The sequence below is a fragment of the Falco rusticolus genome, chromosome 7 (assembly GCF_015220075.1).
Source record: "Falco rusticolus isolate bFalRus1 chromosome 7, bFalRus1.pri, whole genome shotgun sequence".
NCBI classification, from domain to species: Eukaryota; Metazoa; Chordata; class Aves; order Falconiformes; family Falconidae; genus Falco; species Falco rusticolus.
In genome coordinates, this window is record NC_051193.1 from 2929044 (window position 1) to 2942619 (window position 13576).

At 45.4% G+C, this 13576-nt stretch overlaps 1 protein-coding gene across 1 annotated transcript in view; it reads right to left on the bottom strand.

Annotated features, from left to right (window-relative positions):
- Positions 1-1106: 1106 nt before the first annotated feature.
- TP53BP1 (tumor protein p53 binding protein 1) overlaps positions 1107-13576 on the bottom strand; it is a 29853-nt gene continuing 17383 nt past the window's right edge. The window contains 14 exon segments of the mRNA XM_037394224.1: positions 1107-1442; positions 2013-2158; positions 2990-3189; positions 3960-4054; positions 4531-4743; positions 5305-5508; positions 6018-6209; positions 6341-6762; positions 7010-7186; positions 7515-7807; positions 9095-9247; positions 10217-10718; positions 11861-11953; positions 13141-13186. Of these exon segments, the coding sequence (XP_037250121.1) occupies positions 1255-1442; positions 2013-2158; positions 2990-3189; positions 3960-4054; positions 4531-4743; positions 5305-5508; positions 6018-6209; positions 6341-6762; positions 7010-7186; positions 7515-7807; positions 9095-9247; positions 10217-10718; positions 11861-11953; positions 13141-13186 (2924 nt within the window). The 3' untranslated portion in view covers positions 1107-1254.

Below are 13576 nucleotides of genomic sequence, written 5' to 3' on the forward strand. Positions count from 1 at the left end.
AAGAGTCCTCTGCTGTCACCATCACCAGGGTGTAGGATCAGGTTTCCCAATTTGAGCACAAAAGCAGCCTGTCGGGCAGCCAGCCTTCCCTTCCCAGGGCTGGTGTTTTCACACTGTCCAAAGCTGCAGCTCTGGGGAAAGTTACACATCCTCGGGGGAAAAATCCTCTCTGCTCTGTCTGTAACAACAGACAGCATGTACATGGCATCTTCAGTCTGCTACAGCTGTTCACGGTAGGACTGGGCCTGATGCAAAGTTTAAAATCCTGTGACCATGAAAAAAGCCGGAGAACTGGAGAAAGGGTGGTGGAGTTTGGGTGTGGGATGTACAAACCTGCCCAGGCAGAAGGTGACTGAGCTGGGAAATTTATAGGGGGAAAAAATACCTCTCAAGAAGAACTTACACCTCCACAGCAGGGGCGGAGTGGCTGTGTACGGGGCTGCGTGGAGGCCTGGGGTGCCTCCAGCCCATAGTGCTGTTAAGAGCAAAGAGCTTTGAGCTCAGCTTTTGCTTTTACAGAGGCTGACTACTAAGGTGAAGTGCCTGGCTGTGAGTGTAGCTGTGAGTGCAGCAGCTCGGCAGCAGCTGACTGACCCCACTGCCATTTAAACAAAGACACGCAGCCCTTGCGTGCTCTTTGCAGTTCAGTCGTCCTGGGTCGCTGCGTCTTGGTCCCTACTCAGGTAGTCCCCGTCTGCACAAAGGCAGGTTCGTGCCTATATAGTTACAACAGGAAAAAGAGAGGTAGCCAAAACAAAATGGCACTTTGTTCTAGAAATTCTTACCAGCCACTTCAGCAACGTCTTGGATGACATTAATGGAAATAACAGCAAGCTGGAGGACAACACACTACTCTTCCAACAAAGGGAAGTCCTGCTGCCCTGAACTTGGTCATAGGGTACTCGCTTCTGGAAATACAGGCTGTCGCTTGAGCCCACCGCTTTACTTTCCTTTCTAATTGACTTTGTGTCGAGGGCAGCCTTTACCGGAAGTAGAATATCAGTGTTATTCAGCTCAGAGAAACACTGGCATTTCTTTTCTCTGCCCTCATCTGGAAGTGTGGCCCTAGAGTAAGTTTAGACAGATAAATGAGGAGCCCCAGCAGCTACCACAAGAGATTGAACATTTATTTCATCATAAAAGTCCAGCAGATAAAACTATATACAGTAATCCATGCACACTGTCCAATTACACAAACATTTAAAATCTGATTAAAACACGGTCTGCACAACAGTGGGACAGCAGGGCAATGCTTTAGTGGGGGACGTAGTCATGTTTGTATTTTGGATGCTGCTTGTAGCCTACTCTCTCCCCAGCAATAAGGCTCTGGATCACCCACTCTTGCGAGACAACAGGCAGCCGTAAAGCTTCTGCACACTTCAAGACACCAGCTGGGCAGGAAAAATCAGTCACCACCACATCATAAACACCCAAAGCAATATCTGCACGGAAGGAAAGACAGGCACCTGTCAGGTGAGAAGAAAAGGGATCTCTGCAGCAGCAGAGGAGGGCGTTTCACCACTATGAATCTCCTCCACATCCTCTCATTCCTAGCCAGTGAATTCAAGAGATGCAAACATACTTTACACTTTCCGAGTAAGAGATTCCCTCTAGCCCAATAGAACGAACAGAAAACCAGCAGCCAACACTACAGGCATGACCAGATCACTAGGTCCTGACCTCAGGCTGCGAGTACCAGGGCCTACATCCCATACAGAGAGGGAGGACAAGGGAGCACAATTTTAGTGGCTTACAGGAGGTCCAGGAGCTACTCTTGCCTGTTTCCCCCTCAACAGAGGCTGGCAGCTGATGGCTTGTGTCCTGAACTGCTGCAGCACCTCCTCTGGCAGATACATCTTCCAGATTACACTCAAGCAGAGCGCTGGTGTCTGCTTTGCCTTTATGCTTCCAGCCTACCTTGTGAGCCACCAAAAATGCTTTCAAACCATGCTAGGGACCACAGTGGTACAGGATTCCCAACGACTAGGCCTGAGAAACGGGCCAGTGAGTACCTTTGTTGTGAGCACTTGAGTAGTGCTGCTTAACAGATGCTGCTCCCCCCGTCATGAGGATTTCAGACCACAGATCCAGGAAGTTCTGCTGCTGGTCAGAAACCAGGAGAACCTTCAGGTTATGGAATGGGTTTTCTCGTGGATGCCTGCAGAATGAAGAAGAGGAACACAGACTGCTAAGAACGCCCAGCAGTCTCAGACTCTGAGGACCATTATCTATTACTTCTAGTTACCTGACTGGCTCCCATATTGGTTCTTTTAATATCTTGCATACAACGACCTGCTCTCTTACCACCCCTCCTGAAATACTTGGAACAATTATCCTCTGTCTATAGATAGCAGAACAGAGCTGGACAACATTGGTGGGATGTGTGTGCAGCAGCCGAAATCCAAAGTTAGGCTAAGCTCCTCCTCAATCCTGAACCACCGCTGCAGTGCATACCCAAAATGCCTCCACTTGGACAGGGCTGAGCAGGCAGGCGTTAGTCTCCTGCCCAGAAGCCCACAGAGATTTACAAACTGCTTTTGTCCACCCCTCACCTTGCCTGAGGAGCCTGACCCGGCAATTGTTCTCTCGGAACAGACCTACTGGATTAGACTCCATAGAAAACGCAGAAGCTGGCTCCAAAACGTACCAAAGGAAAAGGAAATTGCAGTAGTATTGCTCTCCTTTATCCATTTCTGAGCAATTAGAGAAGTCAGCCAAGTGTGTGGGAAGCCTTGCCTGAATTCCGTCTTCCTCATGAGGAGACTGACATCTTTCTTACTTCCCAGGAGACTTTTTTGTGTATATGGCACTCAAATGTACCTTGGCATTAGAGGTCACTGTAAATCCAAGGAAACAGATGGAAGGGAAAGCATGGGGAGCAGTACTAGGGACACCTTCAGTACTTGTAGTATTCAAGAGCCTCTCAAGCATAACATTTCTGAGTAAATCCTTGGTGTGTGGACTCAGATCATGGTTATGTGGCGCTTACCATTCTAGCAGTTTTTGCTCCTGGAGGCTGTAACCAGCTGGCAAAAGGTAGTTCCGGTAATTTTGAAGCTGGTTAGCATGACAGCTATCTTGGACCCAGATATGAGACACACAAGGGATCCCTCTGGCAAGGCACAGCAAGTATTTCCGAGTTCGACAATGCTGGTCCGCAATTAAAAGACACTGATATGCTGCACTGCACTTCAGGGGAAATAAAAAGACATGTAAACAGGAAACAATGCCTGCAAAAAGCCCCAGAAGTTATCCAGCTGCTAAACACTTTTAAGAAGAAAACAACTGAAACCCCAATTCTCACAGCCATTTATGTGAAAGGTAAATTAGAGAAACCAATTCCAGCATCAGGAGTACCTATAACAATCACCCATTCCAAGCTGCGCAGTTCACAAGCAAAAACTGCCTAGTAGTTTATCATTAAATATCTCTTCCAGTTCAGACAAGAGATAAGATTCTTCTTTTATTTTGAGACTCACCAAGTCACCAGAGAAGACCCTGCACCCTCAGGCAAGATGCTCCAAGGACAATTTACCTTCTCTAATAAAAATCTAAATTTAAGTAAAAGTGACACAAAATGAAACTACTTGTCCAAGTAGATCTGGTAGGTGAAGAGGAAATAGGAGGGTGTACAAAAGACAGGACCAGACTCTCCTCAGTGTTATCCACTAAAAGGACAAGAAGCAACAGGTACAAATTGAAATACAGGGAATTCCATTTACTTTTTTTTTTTTTTTTTTTTTTTTTTTTTTAAATTGGGGGTGGTCAAACGTGCAATCAAGCTGCCCAGGGAGGTTGTGGAGTTGCCATCCTTGAGGATACTCAAAACCTGACTGGACAAGGACCTAAGCAATCCACTCTATTTGATCTTGCTTCCAGCAAGAGGGTTGGACAAGGTGATTCCTTCCAATCTCGACTACTCAGTGACTTGCGTTCTAGATCACTGAGTGAGCCCTTACCTGGGTTTCATTGAAGTCTTCCAGGATATAGCCAGCTCCTGCTCGCAGCTGCTGGGCTATGTAATGTTTGTCGTACGGAGTCATCTCTGAAAATTCTACAGCAGAAACAGAAAGTTCAGATTTTGGCTATAATCCATCTGCTTATGTCCATACACTCCTCAATCGACACAGCCCTCCTCCCTGTCGCTTTTCTCATGCTGCAATTCATTGCATGAAACAAAGGCAAACTGGAGCAACCCATTCATGCTTTCAAGTCCTGTATTTCCCAGCACAACCCCTTATCTCTCAAAACCTTTCTTCTCCTATTACACCATTCCGAGACTGCTGATTTCACCAATTTTCACACTCTTAACTTGCTAAGCAGTCCTATGCTCACCACTGAGGTTTGCCACTTCTCTTAGAAGCTATAAATTCTCTAAATCAGACTGCGCTTTAGGTCCTTTCTGCAAAGAATTAAAGAGCAAAAGGGTAAAACAAACACTCACAGAAATGCCTGATCAGACAGCATCCAGCATTTTTCCTAAAGCCATAGCATCCCACTTGGAAATGCAATGAGTAAGATTTGCCTCACCTTCTTCCTCCTCACTGCTCCCTGTGGGACCATCTGATTGCTTCTGGTGATTGACCAATTTGTCACTGGGTGTTGCCATGGTGAGAAGAAAGGCATAGCCCAAAAAGAGGGTCTTATTTTGGGGCAAGGGTCCATGATGGTCCTCCAGTACTGGGGGATCTACAGCATCTACACCTTCACAGGTGCTTACAAACTCTCCGGCTCTCACAGACCCTGCAGGGAGACAGAAGCACCATGGCCCTCAGAGGTCAAGTGCAGCCCAAAGACCCTGGGTAAGATTTGAGATACGTTCAACTTCAGTTATTTCACTTGTGGGGACAGAGGGAGGCAGGGTTTTGGGTTAGGATTACGCTAAGATAGGCAGGGACCTTTTACCCTTCTGGATGCAAAGAATCTTCAAATCAAAACCTGAATGACTAACAGGACAATGTTCAACAGCATCAACATCCTGAAACAACACTTACTGTTGCAAAGGGTCCCTTTACCAGCCAGGCATTTCAGGACTGACTAAATGGATAAGAAAGGAGAGAGGCAGATCACAGCATTAAGGTCAGAACATTTGTAAAAGGCGGAACTGAAAAGATGGCAGTAAGTATTCAAACTATGCTAAAAATATCTCTGGCTGCTGAATGCGTCCAGTCTCAAACCCTGCAGGCCAAACACGCAATCTCATCTACTTTTTGCTTATGGGAAGTGGAAAGATCAACTACAGAAATACCAGGGAGGAAAACAATAGCTGAATTCAAGTTTAAGAGCAGCAAATAAGGTTCTCACCAGGCTTTATCATTGCTGATTTGCGGCCACGTTTAGCTGGGGATCTCTCATCTTCAGAAGCAACAAGCTTCCTTTTCCCAGATAGCGTGCCTGGTGGGATGCGTGGACTCTCCTGCCCTTTACGAGTGGGAGTTGTGCTGCTGCTGGAAGTGCTAGGAGAGCCAAGGTTACTACGCCGCTTCCGCTTCCCCTCCACAAGATTATCTGTAATATAGCATGCAGAGATCAGTCACTGGCTGTCACCTAAATCCACAAGCTTTCATCCAACCTGTACAGGGGTGGCTAAACTCAATAGTACCTAGAAGGTACACACTGCTACGCTCTGGCAGAGAACAGCAAGCAAAACACCCCAACTCTCTCGCTTGTGTATCTTTCTTCTCAAGCCCTGTACTCTGCCCATCTGTCTCTGTCTTCTTCCCAGTACTACTGAAGAGCTTGTATGATATCAGCCATCCACCACGCGCACATGAGCACAGCAAACACCCCTGCTGTAGAAGCAGGCCACTCTCCACAAGCCAGTCTGTACCAGTAAGTCTCTGAGCAAGGCGCAAAACAATAAAAGGATCTCTAAGATCCCATTACAAACTACCAAAAGCCCTGCTGAATACCCAGAATGATTTAAACACTGGCAATTCAGGTCAGGAACTAGAAGCATCTCAAAGGAACAAGACGCAGAACAGCACAGCCAGCAGCTCCACAGCACCTCCCCTTACCGAGACTGATGTCAGCTGCTTTGGTCAGGGGGGTGACAGGTTCGTAAGGACCCAGCCCAAACTGCTCCCGCAGCTTATTTCCTTGTTCCAGAGACAGGATAACAGCCATTCGTTTGTACCACTTCCTCTGGCCTTCCTTTTCAATGCAGTAGTATAGCTCTCCAGACTCCTTCCGGTGTCCCTTCACCACACCTGGCAAGACAGCGAGTAACACCCATTAACCAGCTACACCCAGGCTTCTCATCCTCCCGGACAGGCACCCACTTCCCACCGCATTCAGCAACTCAGAAAACCCGGGGATGGAGCTCAAGCACTGCTCTTACCTGCGCTGAAGTACTCATCCTCTGAGAGTGCGGTCACCTCAGTCTCCAGTGGGATAGGATCACAGAGTAAAATATCTTTTCCTAGCACATCACATTCATATCCATCATCAAAGAGTAGCTTGTACTTTCCTGCCCCAACATCTTGAGTAATCATTCCGGAATAGAAGTACCCGTTTGAGGACCACTTTGCTACAACCCTGAGGCCCACGAAGCTGCTCCCAGAGGATGAGTCTGCACAGTCCGAAGGACCAGTCACCCCTTGTAATGGGATTTCTGGAGAGTCACTTCGACGTAAGGCACAGAAGCCAGAAGTGTCAGATTTCTCCCCTCCATCTGGCAGGCGAACTGAACGAGTAAATGATTTCTCCTCAGGCGATGCTATTGTTGAAAGATCCTCCACACCTGTCAGTCCAGCTAAATCTCTGTAGAAAAGAGAAAAGCAGTCCCAGAAGGAAAAAAAATGAGAAAAGCACTCGCAGAAGGATCAGGAAATACAGTTACTAAACAAAGAATACTTGGGCGAGATGCTTGCAGCTGCTATGTGCTATCACCAAAAATTAGCTACTGAAACAGCCAGTACCCCTTTTTCCTCTGCCACATTAAGACAGCAGCTCCCCATTCTCTTCCTGGGCAACAAATGAAAGCTACAGTCTCCTTTTTCCAGGGTACCTTGTTCCTGTTGTTCGAGATGGTGGGCGGCCTCTTCTTCCTCGCCCACGAGGTGTCACAGGTGCTCTGCCACCCTGACGAGTGCCAGGCATAGAGTCATCCTCTTCCTCACAAGGCAGTGCTCCCGGCTGGCTGACTCTGAGCGGAGATGCTGGCTGACCAGCTCCTTTCCTAGGGCTACAGAATTTACAAGTTAACTGCTCTGAAAAGCAGCCAGCTCATTAGTAACCCCCATTTTCTCTGTAATCTCAGTACTGGTCAAGAGGTTTGCCTCATTGCCGCTAAACTGGCAAGAGCTTAGGCAAAGCAACACCTCGCAAGGAAACAAACTACTCCTTACAAAAAACAGACGGGAAAGCAGACCATCCCCTTACTTCTGTTCATCTTGCTAGATCCTTCCCAGAAAATTCTTGGTTTAGGGTGTACCCTACTTCACACTCCACCCAAGCCAGCTCTTCACTTCCGCAAAATAGCTGTTCTTCCTTTCCCAAGGCTCTGCACGTACCTTAATTTTCCTAAGATGCCTCTGCCGACAGGTAAAGCAAACTCTCCAGTGTCTGCCCCACACACTTTCCCTTTGACAGCTCCAGTGCCTCGCCCTGAGCTGCCGCTGCTGCTGTGTGTGGCAGAGTGACCACTGCTTGCTCCACTGTATGTACGGTGGAGGCTTGATGCCTTAGATGAGAAGGAGCTGACATCACCAAGGTCCCCCGAGGTCAGTGACGAGCCCGCTGCAGTTCTAGAGGAGGATGCATCAGTCTCACACTCCTGGCACTCTACTACAGGTTCCTCAGTTTCCTTGAGAGAAAAAAAAAGAGGCTTGTCAAAGGTGATGCACTTGCTAGATGGAAGCTCTACAATCACCAGGCAAAAGTGCAGACAAGTTGAGACCACATTCATGAAACTGAAGACAGCCATGCAGATGTGAGTCGGGACTGATCAGTGGTGAGCAGCATGTCTCGCTACAGGCCTGTAGCTGCTCTGCATAAATAAGTCACATTAAGAAATCAGTCATCAGGACAGAGCTTGGTTGGCAGCAAATTCATCTGGCTTCGAATGATTCCCACCCCTTCAACAGTGTAAGAGTGCAACAAATACATGAAACACTAGCAGCCTTTGGTTACTAATAATCCAAGATCAGTTTCAGGCAGCTGGTCATTTGGGGCCATAGAAGTTTATGGATATGAAAATATGTATCTACAAAATAGCAATGTCAAATGTTGGTAGATAAATTGGAAATGGTTATATGATTGTGGTTACACAACCTACGTAAGTATATTTCAGGAAAATTCTCCATTTTACTGTTACAATAAGCAATTTCACGTGTAGTGTCAGGAGTGAAAGTATAACCTTTGCACTGAACTCATTTATCCTTCTGTGTAACTCACTGTAACCACACAGCACAAGACTCCTACATTATTTACCTTTATAGCAGAATAGCGATAACATTTTATTGCTAGCAGGCTGATAGGATTACTGTGCAGATCAAATAAGCATTTGTCAGCAATCTTTTGGAATTCCCTGAAGATTTTCCTCCTAATGAATGGACATACACCAACACAAGTGTGCTAACAATTGGCTTGTTTATTTGGGGGGTGGGTGGGGGTGTTAAGTTGCTTTTTGTAGATCTCATATAGAATCTGGTCCATAGAACTCAAAAGAGTGCTGTTAAAAAAAATGACGCTAAGCTGCAAAACAGGCTAAACGACCTTACATGGTTCAATTTTACAGGCAGAAGTGATTTTTGCTAACTAATAGAATTTCTGCCCATTCTGAAATCTGTTCTGACAAAACCCCAAGAATTTTAAGACAGTTGGACGCACATAGTAAAGTTTTTTGTTCAGTTCTTTGGGAAGAAAAAAAAGTCAGCATGTCTTCAGAATACAGCAATGGGCATGAAACGCACCAGCAACAAGTACACAGTTTTCACCGTGCACTAAATGGTGTACACGTTTGCTCACGAGGAAGAGTTTGTCAACACTCACTTGTTCACTCAACTTCTTTTCTGCAGCCACAACACATTCTCATTCTGATTATTTTTCAGCCAACATATCTGTACATTTAGCCCTGAAAATAGGAACTTACTTCAACTACCTTTCGTTCCACCTCTGCACCATTTACGTAGTAAACATCTGTTATAACACGCGTAACAACGGTGCGCACTTCTCGAATAGTTCGCATGTGGCGATGCTGAACTTGGCCTTTGGGTGGGTGAAGAAGGTTAAACTCCTCCTCTCCCTGTAATAAACAGGATAAATGGAAAACAAAAATAGTCCACAATGAAAAGCAAGTCATTTCTGGTTAGACCCATCTCTGCAGTACAGTTTCTTCATACCACCTTCAAGTACTGGGGTAGGGAACCCTTCAGCATCTTGTTACAAATTAGATGCAACAACACAAATGACCCTAAATAAGGGAGAGCTGAACACATTTCACTGACGTGCTGACAGGTAGAGGAAGGGAAATCACAGGGGTCCAAGAAGGAAACAGCAACTTGCTTAGCATGGCTTCTGATGCTTTTTCTTTCAGTGGACTCTCAGACATAACACACCAGTGTTGCACTGCATATTTACAGCCCTGTTAATCTGTTCCCCAGAGGATGCACTACTCTTAAATCAAGTTTAGAGAAAATTATTTTTCTAGCTCTGTGTTCACAAGAAAATATACAAGCTGTACTGCAAAGCAGTGATTTTTCTTGAGTCTGCAATGCTTTCTGAAATACTAATTCAAATTTATTAATCTTGTTACAACATTTTTCTGGAGGAGCTCTCCCCTCATGTGCTCATCTGTTGAGACTGGATGGAGTGGCAGAACAAGCTGTCAGAGAAGGCATCAAACCCCACATTTAGAATTTCATGCAACTCCCCTCTCCAATCAATAAAAGTATTTTTTTACAGCGGTAACCACACCTGGATAGAAAAAAAACCCCACAACCCCCACCCCCCCCCAACCAAGCAACCAGAACTTGTCATATTTTTCCAGAAAATTAACATGGAGATGACTACTTCCCAAGCTTACGCTGACCACCGAGTATTGCTACCTCAGCTGCTGAGTACAGTTGACACAGGAAAGCTGGCGACGTTAACACTTTAAAGTGGTCTTTGGGCTTTTTTCAACATAGAAACTACTTCTAGTGAATTTTCTGGCTGAAGGAACACTTTACTGTTCTACAGCAGTAAAATTAAACAGAGGCAGCCTTCATCCCACCTGACTGTGCAGGGAATCCGTGTCCTCTCCAGCGGCGTTCACAAGCTTTTCCCCACTCTCCTCAGTTTGGACATTTGCATCTTGTCGCCCAGGTCTTTGCCCAGACATACTGGTTCCCACATCCACCTGCCTACAGATTTCTTCTGATGTTTGTGTTGCTGTTGTAACCATTGTTGGGGTAAAAAGACAGTCTGCTGTCGTTTGAATCCCTTTATTTTTGGTGTTTGCCCACGTCTCTTGGCTTTCATCAGTTTTAACAGCCTTACTTGGTTTCTTCTGCATTCCTCTCCCCTCTTCCGTCTGAGTGCTTACAATACCAGTCTCCACAGGTTCCCCATCCTCTGCCCCAGAAAGCTGTTGATGGCAGTCCTGCGGCATCCTCTGAGGAATCAGGACCTGCCCACCACTTTCATCTGCCTTGTGTTGCTGGTACTGCTGAGCACTGGGCTTTTTATGGAATTCAGCATCTTCTTGCGTGCCAGGAAAACTGAACAGATTCCCCCTGCAAACCAGTTATATACAAATGAAAATTATTGATTAAAAGAGCAAGACAACCAATGTGCTGTCACTCAAGCAAAAGCACTATAAAAAAACCAAATCACCCTGTCATTCAGCTACTTCAGATTACACAGAATTCTCTGAGTCCCCAGTTATAAAAAAAACTTTGAACATCTCTCAAGTGATGCACATGGTAGCAAGAAGAATGGCTGATGCTTGTAGAGAACCGGGTGCTTTTCAAAACACTAATAAAGCAATCTACGCTCCGCACAGCAAGCACAAACTATGCAACATGCTTCTGGAAGTCATGCCATCTTGAAGTTGCTAGACTGCTTCAGCACTTGAGGCTTGAAACTGGTAATCACATCTAGTGAGAAGAGGCAGGAGCATAAATACAAATGCTGCCTAACGTCTAATTTGTCTGCCCTGTCAAGATTTGTACCCTGTTATCAGGTGCTATATAGGACTGTATACAGAGCCATACTATAAGTATACATTTACCTTCCCTCATGCACTGGAGGACTTTGAGGAGTGACTATCTTCTGTTCTGTCTATACATCACCCAGCACTGGAACTCCCTATTCATTACAGTCTTCAGTACAACTGTCCAATGCTCTTGAAATACAGGTTACTCTTTCTCCATAGACCAAGACCTCACTGCCCCATCAAAAGACAGAATGGAAAACACTGAAGAAGCAGATTTCTACACCTGGTCCTCCAGCCAGTGCCCTGATCACCATAACATATGCAGCAGTACAGTCCTTTTCAAAGCAACCGGAGACAGCAAAAATTGATGGACTTGGGAGACAATAGCAAGAACAGTAACAAACACAACAGGTCCGAAGATCTTGAAACAGGAGAAAGAAAAGGTCGTTTAGCAGCTCTAAGTATGATCTCAGTTCTCTCAAGCCTCAGGTTTTCCCGAAGCGTGTTAGCCAGCTGGAATCACACAGCTGCTCCGTCAGAAAGGTAACTCCAATTACCATGTGAGATACAAACATACAGTACTTATTATACTTACCCCACTGTCCCCAACCTTCTAAGTCACCCAAAGACAATGACTTAGTGCAATTTCTTTGATGTAGAAAATGCACATGTGCATATAAATCCAACCAGGACTGGCAGGCAAAGACTGTGAGGAGTTACCTAAACGGAGAAGTGGAAAGACCATGACCTCTGGCCTCATCCTCTCGACGAACTTCACAGACACGACTAAACACAGATGATGCTTTCTGGGAGCTAGCAGTGCAGATTTAAAACAAACAAACAAACAAAAAAGCATCAGGGAGTGAGAAAATCCCTTATACAGCAAAACAAAGAGTTCTCTAGCCCCTTGGGAAAGCAACAACTGGTATTGAGCTTGTTGACCTACACAGCCACAGAACGAGTGAGACTGTCAGTCTCAAAGGTCAAGAAACAAGCTGCAATTTCATAAGCATTTCTGTCAGTTCTGCAGACACCCTAACAGCCTAGAGCAGTGTAACCATTTCAGAAAATACAGTGTGGAAAACTGCAGTGCCACCTGGACTTTCACCATCCACTACCTCTGGTACCCACCAGGGGACACAGTTAGACCATTTATGGCTTACTTCTCAGGATTTTCATGACACGGCAGAAATATTGGGAATGACAGTCATGAAGCAGACCCTGAGAGGTAAGTTCAACCTATACCTACAAAGGCGACTCATCCTCAGCCAGTGAGGAACGAGTGCCACTCATCCTCCACACTGAGGCATGATTACCACCCAGCATGCAACCCTGTGACAAGAGATACTCAGTTTATTTCAAAGTTTTCTCACTCCAAACCATTATACTTTGTTCAGATGGCTACAGGTCACTGTGTTCTGACTGAGACTCTTATTAGTACTTACAAACCATACTCCCCAAAAGCCAAAATCAAACAATGCTAGGCATTAAATGTGAGGTAAGATATATAAATATAAATCAAAGACGAAGGGAGTAACTTATGTTTTGGTCAACATGTTAAAACTGTCATTTCAGTGTGTTGGTGACCTGGTTATGTTTCATCAGCTTCATATCAGAAAGATAATTCTCTTTTGGAACTCCTCAGAGATTCTTTGCAGAAAATTGCACGATAAGGAAAGAAAGCAGAACACCATGTGTTTGAAATTTAAGAGGTGGATAGGGCAGACTTGTATTCTGGAGTGCACAAGATGTGAATTTCTGCTTTCACTACAATCAGGAGGAAACAAAATGCTGACATTAGTAGGAAGCACAAAGCCTGTAGTGAAAAAGCAGGCGGGGCACTCGCCTATGTAGTTAAAACCTGCTGTAAGAGTCACTGTCATGGCTACTGCTAAAAGTGTTCCCTGCTTCTGAGTCTCATTTTAATATTTTTTCCCTGCTGCTAGTAACAAGTGGAAAAAGGATCTACCCTGACCTTTGTATTAACTCTGTGCAGTTACCTGGCAGCAGCAGAGGATCCATCTTTCCTGTCGCTGGCTGTAGGCTCTAAAACAAGAAGGAAGGGAAGGATGATTTTGGTGTCACCTCAACAGACTCTCCTGCACCTTCCCAGCCCCCCAACACTCAGTGAAGAGAGGCTGAGTAACACTGGACAAAGGGTGCCCAAGCCTCCCTGCCCAACTTATCACAGACCTGAGTTTCTACAGGTTTTAGACTATTAGATAATGTCACTGTTCTGATTAAAATGCGGACAAACTTTTTTGTCCAGATTACACTTTTAAAATAATTTCCCTCCCAATACAACCAAACTCCAGTTCTTGTCCTGTGACATTGCTGCTACACATCACAACTTTTACTCTGCTCAAAACAGCTTTCCTTGCAACAAAGGCCTCTCCTCTCATTCCATCCTTGCTTAGGGCATTGCAGAAACAGAGA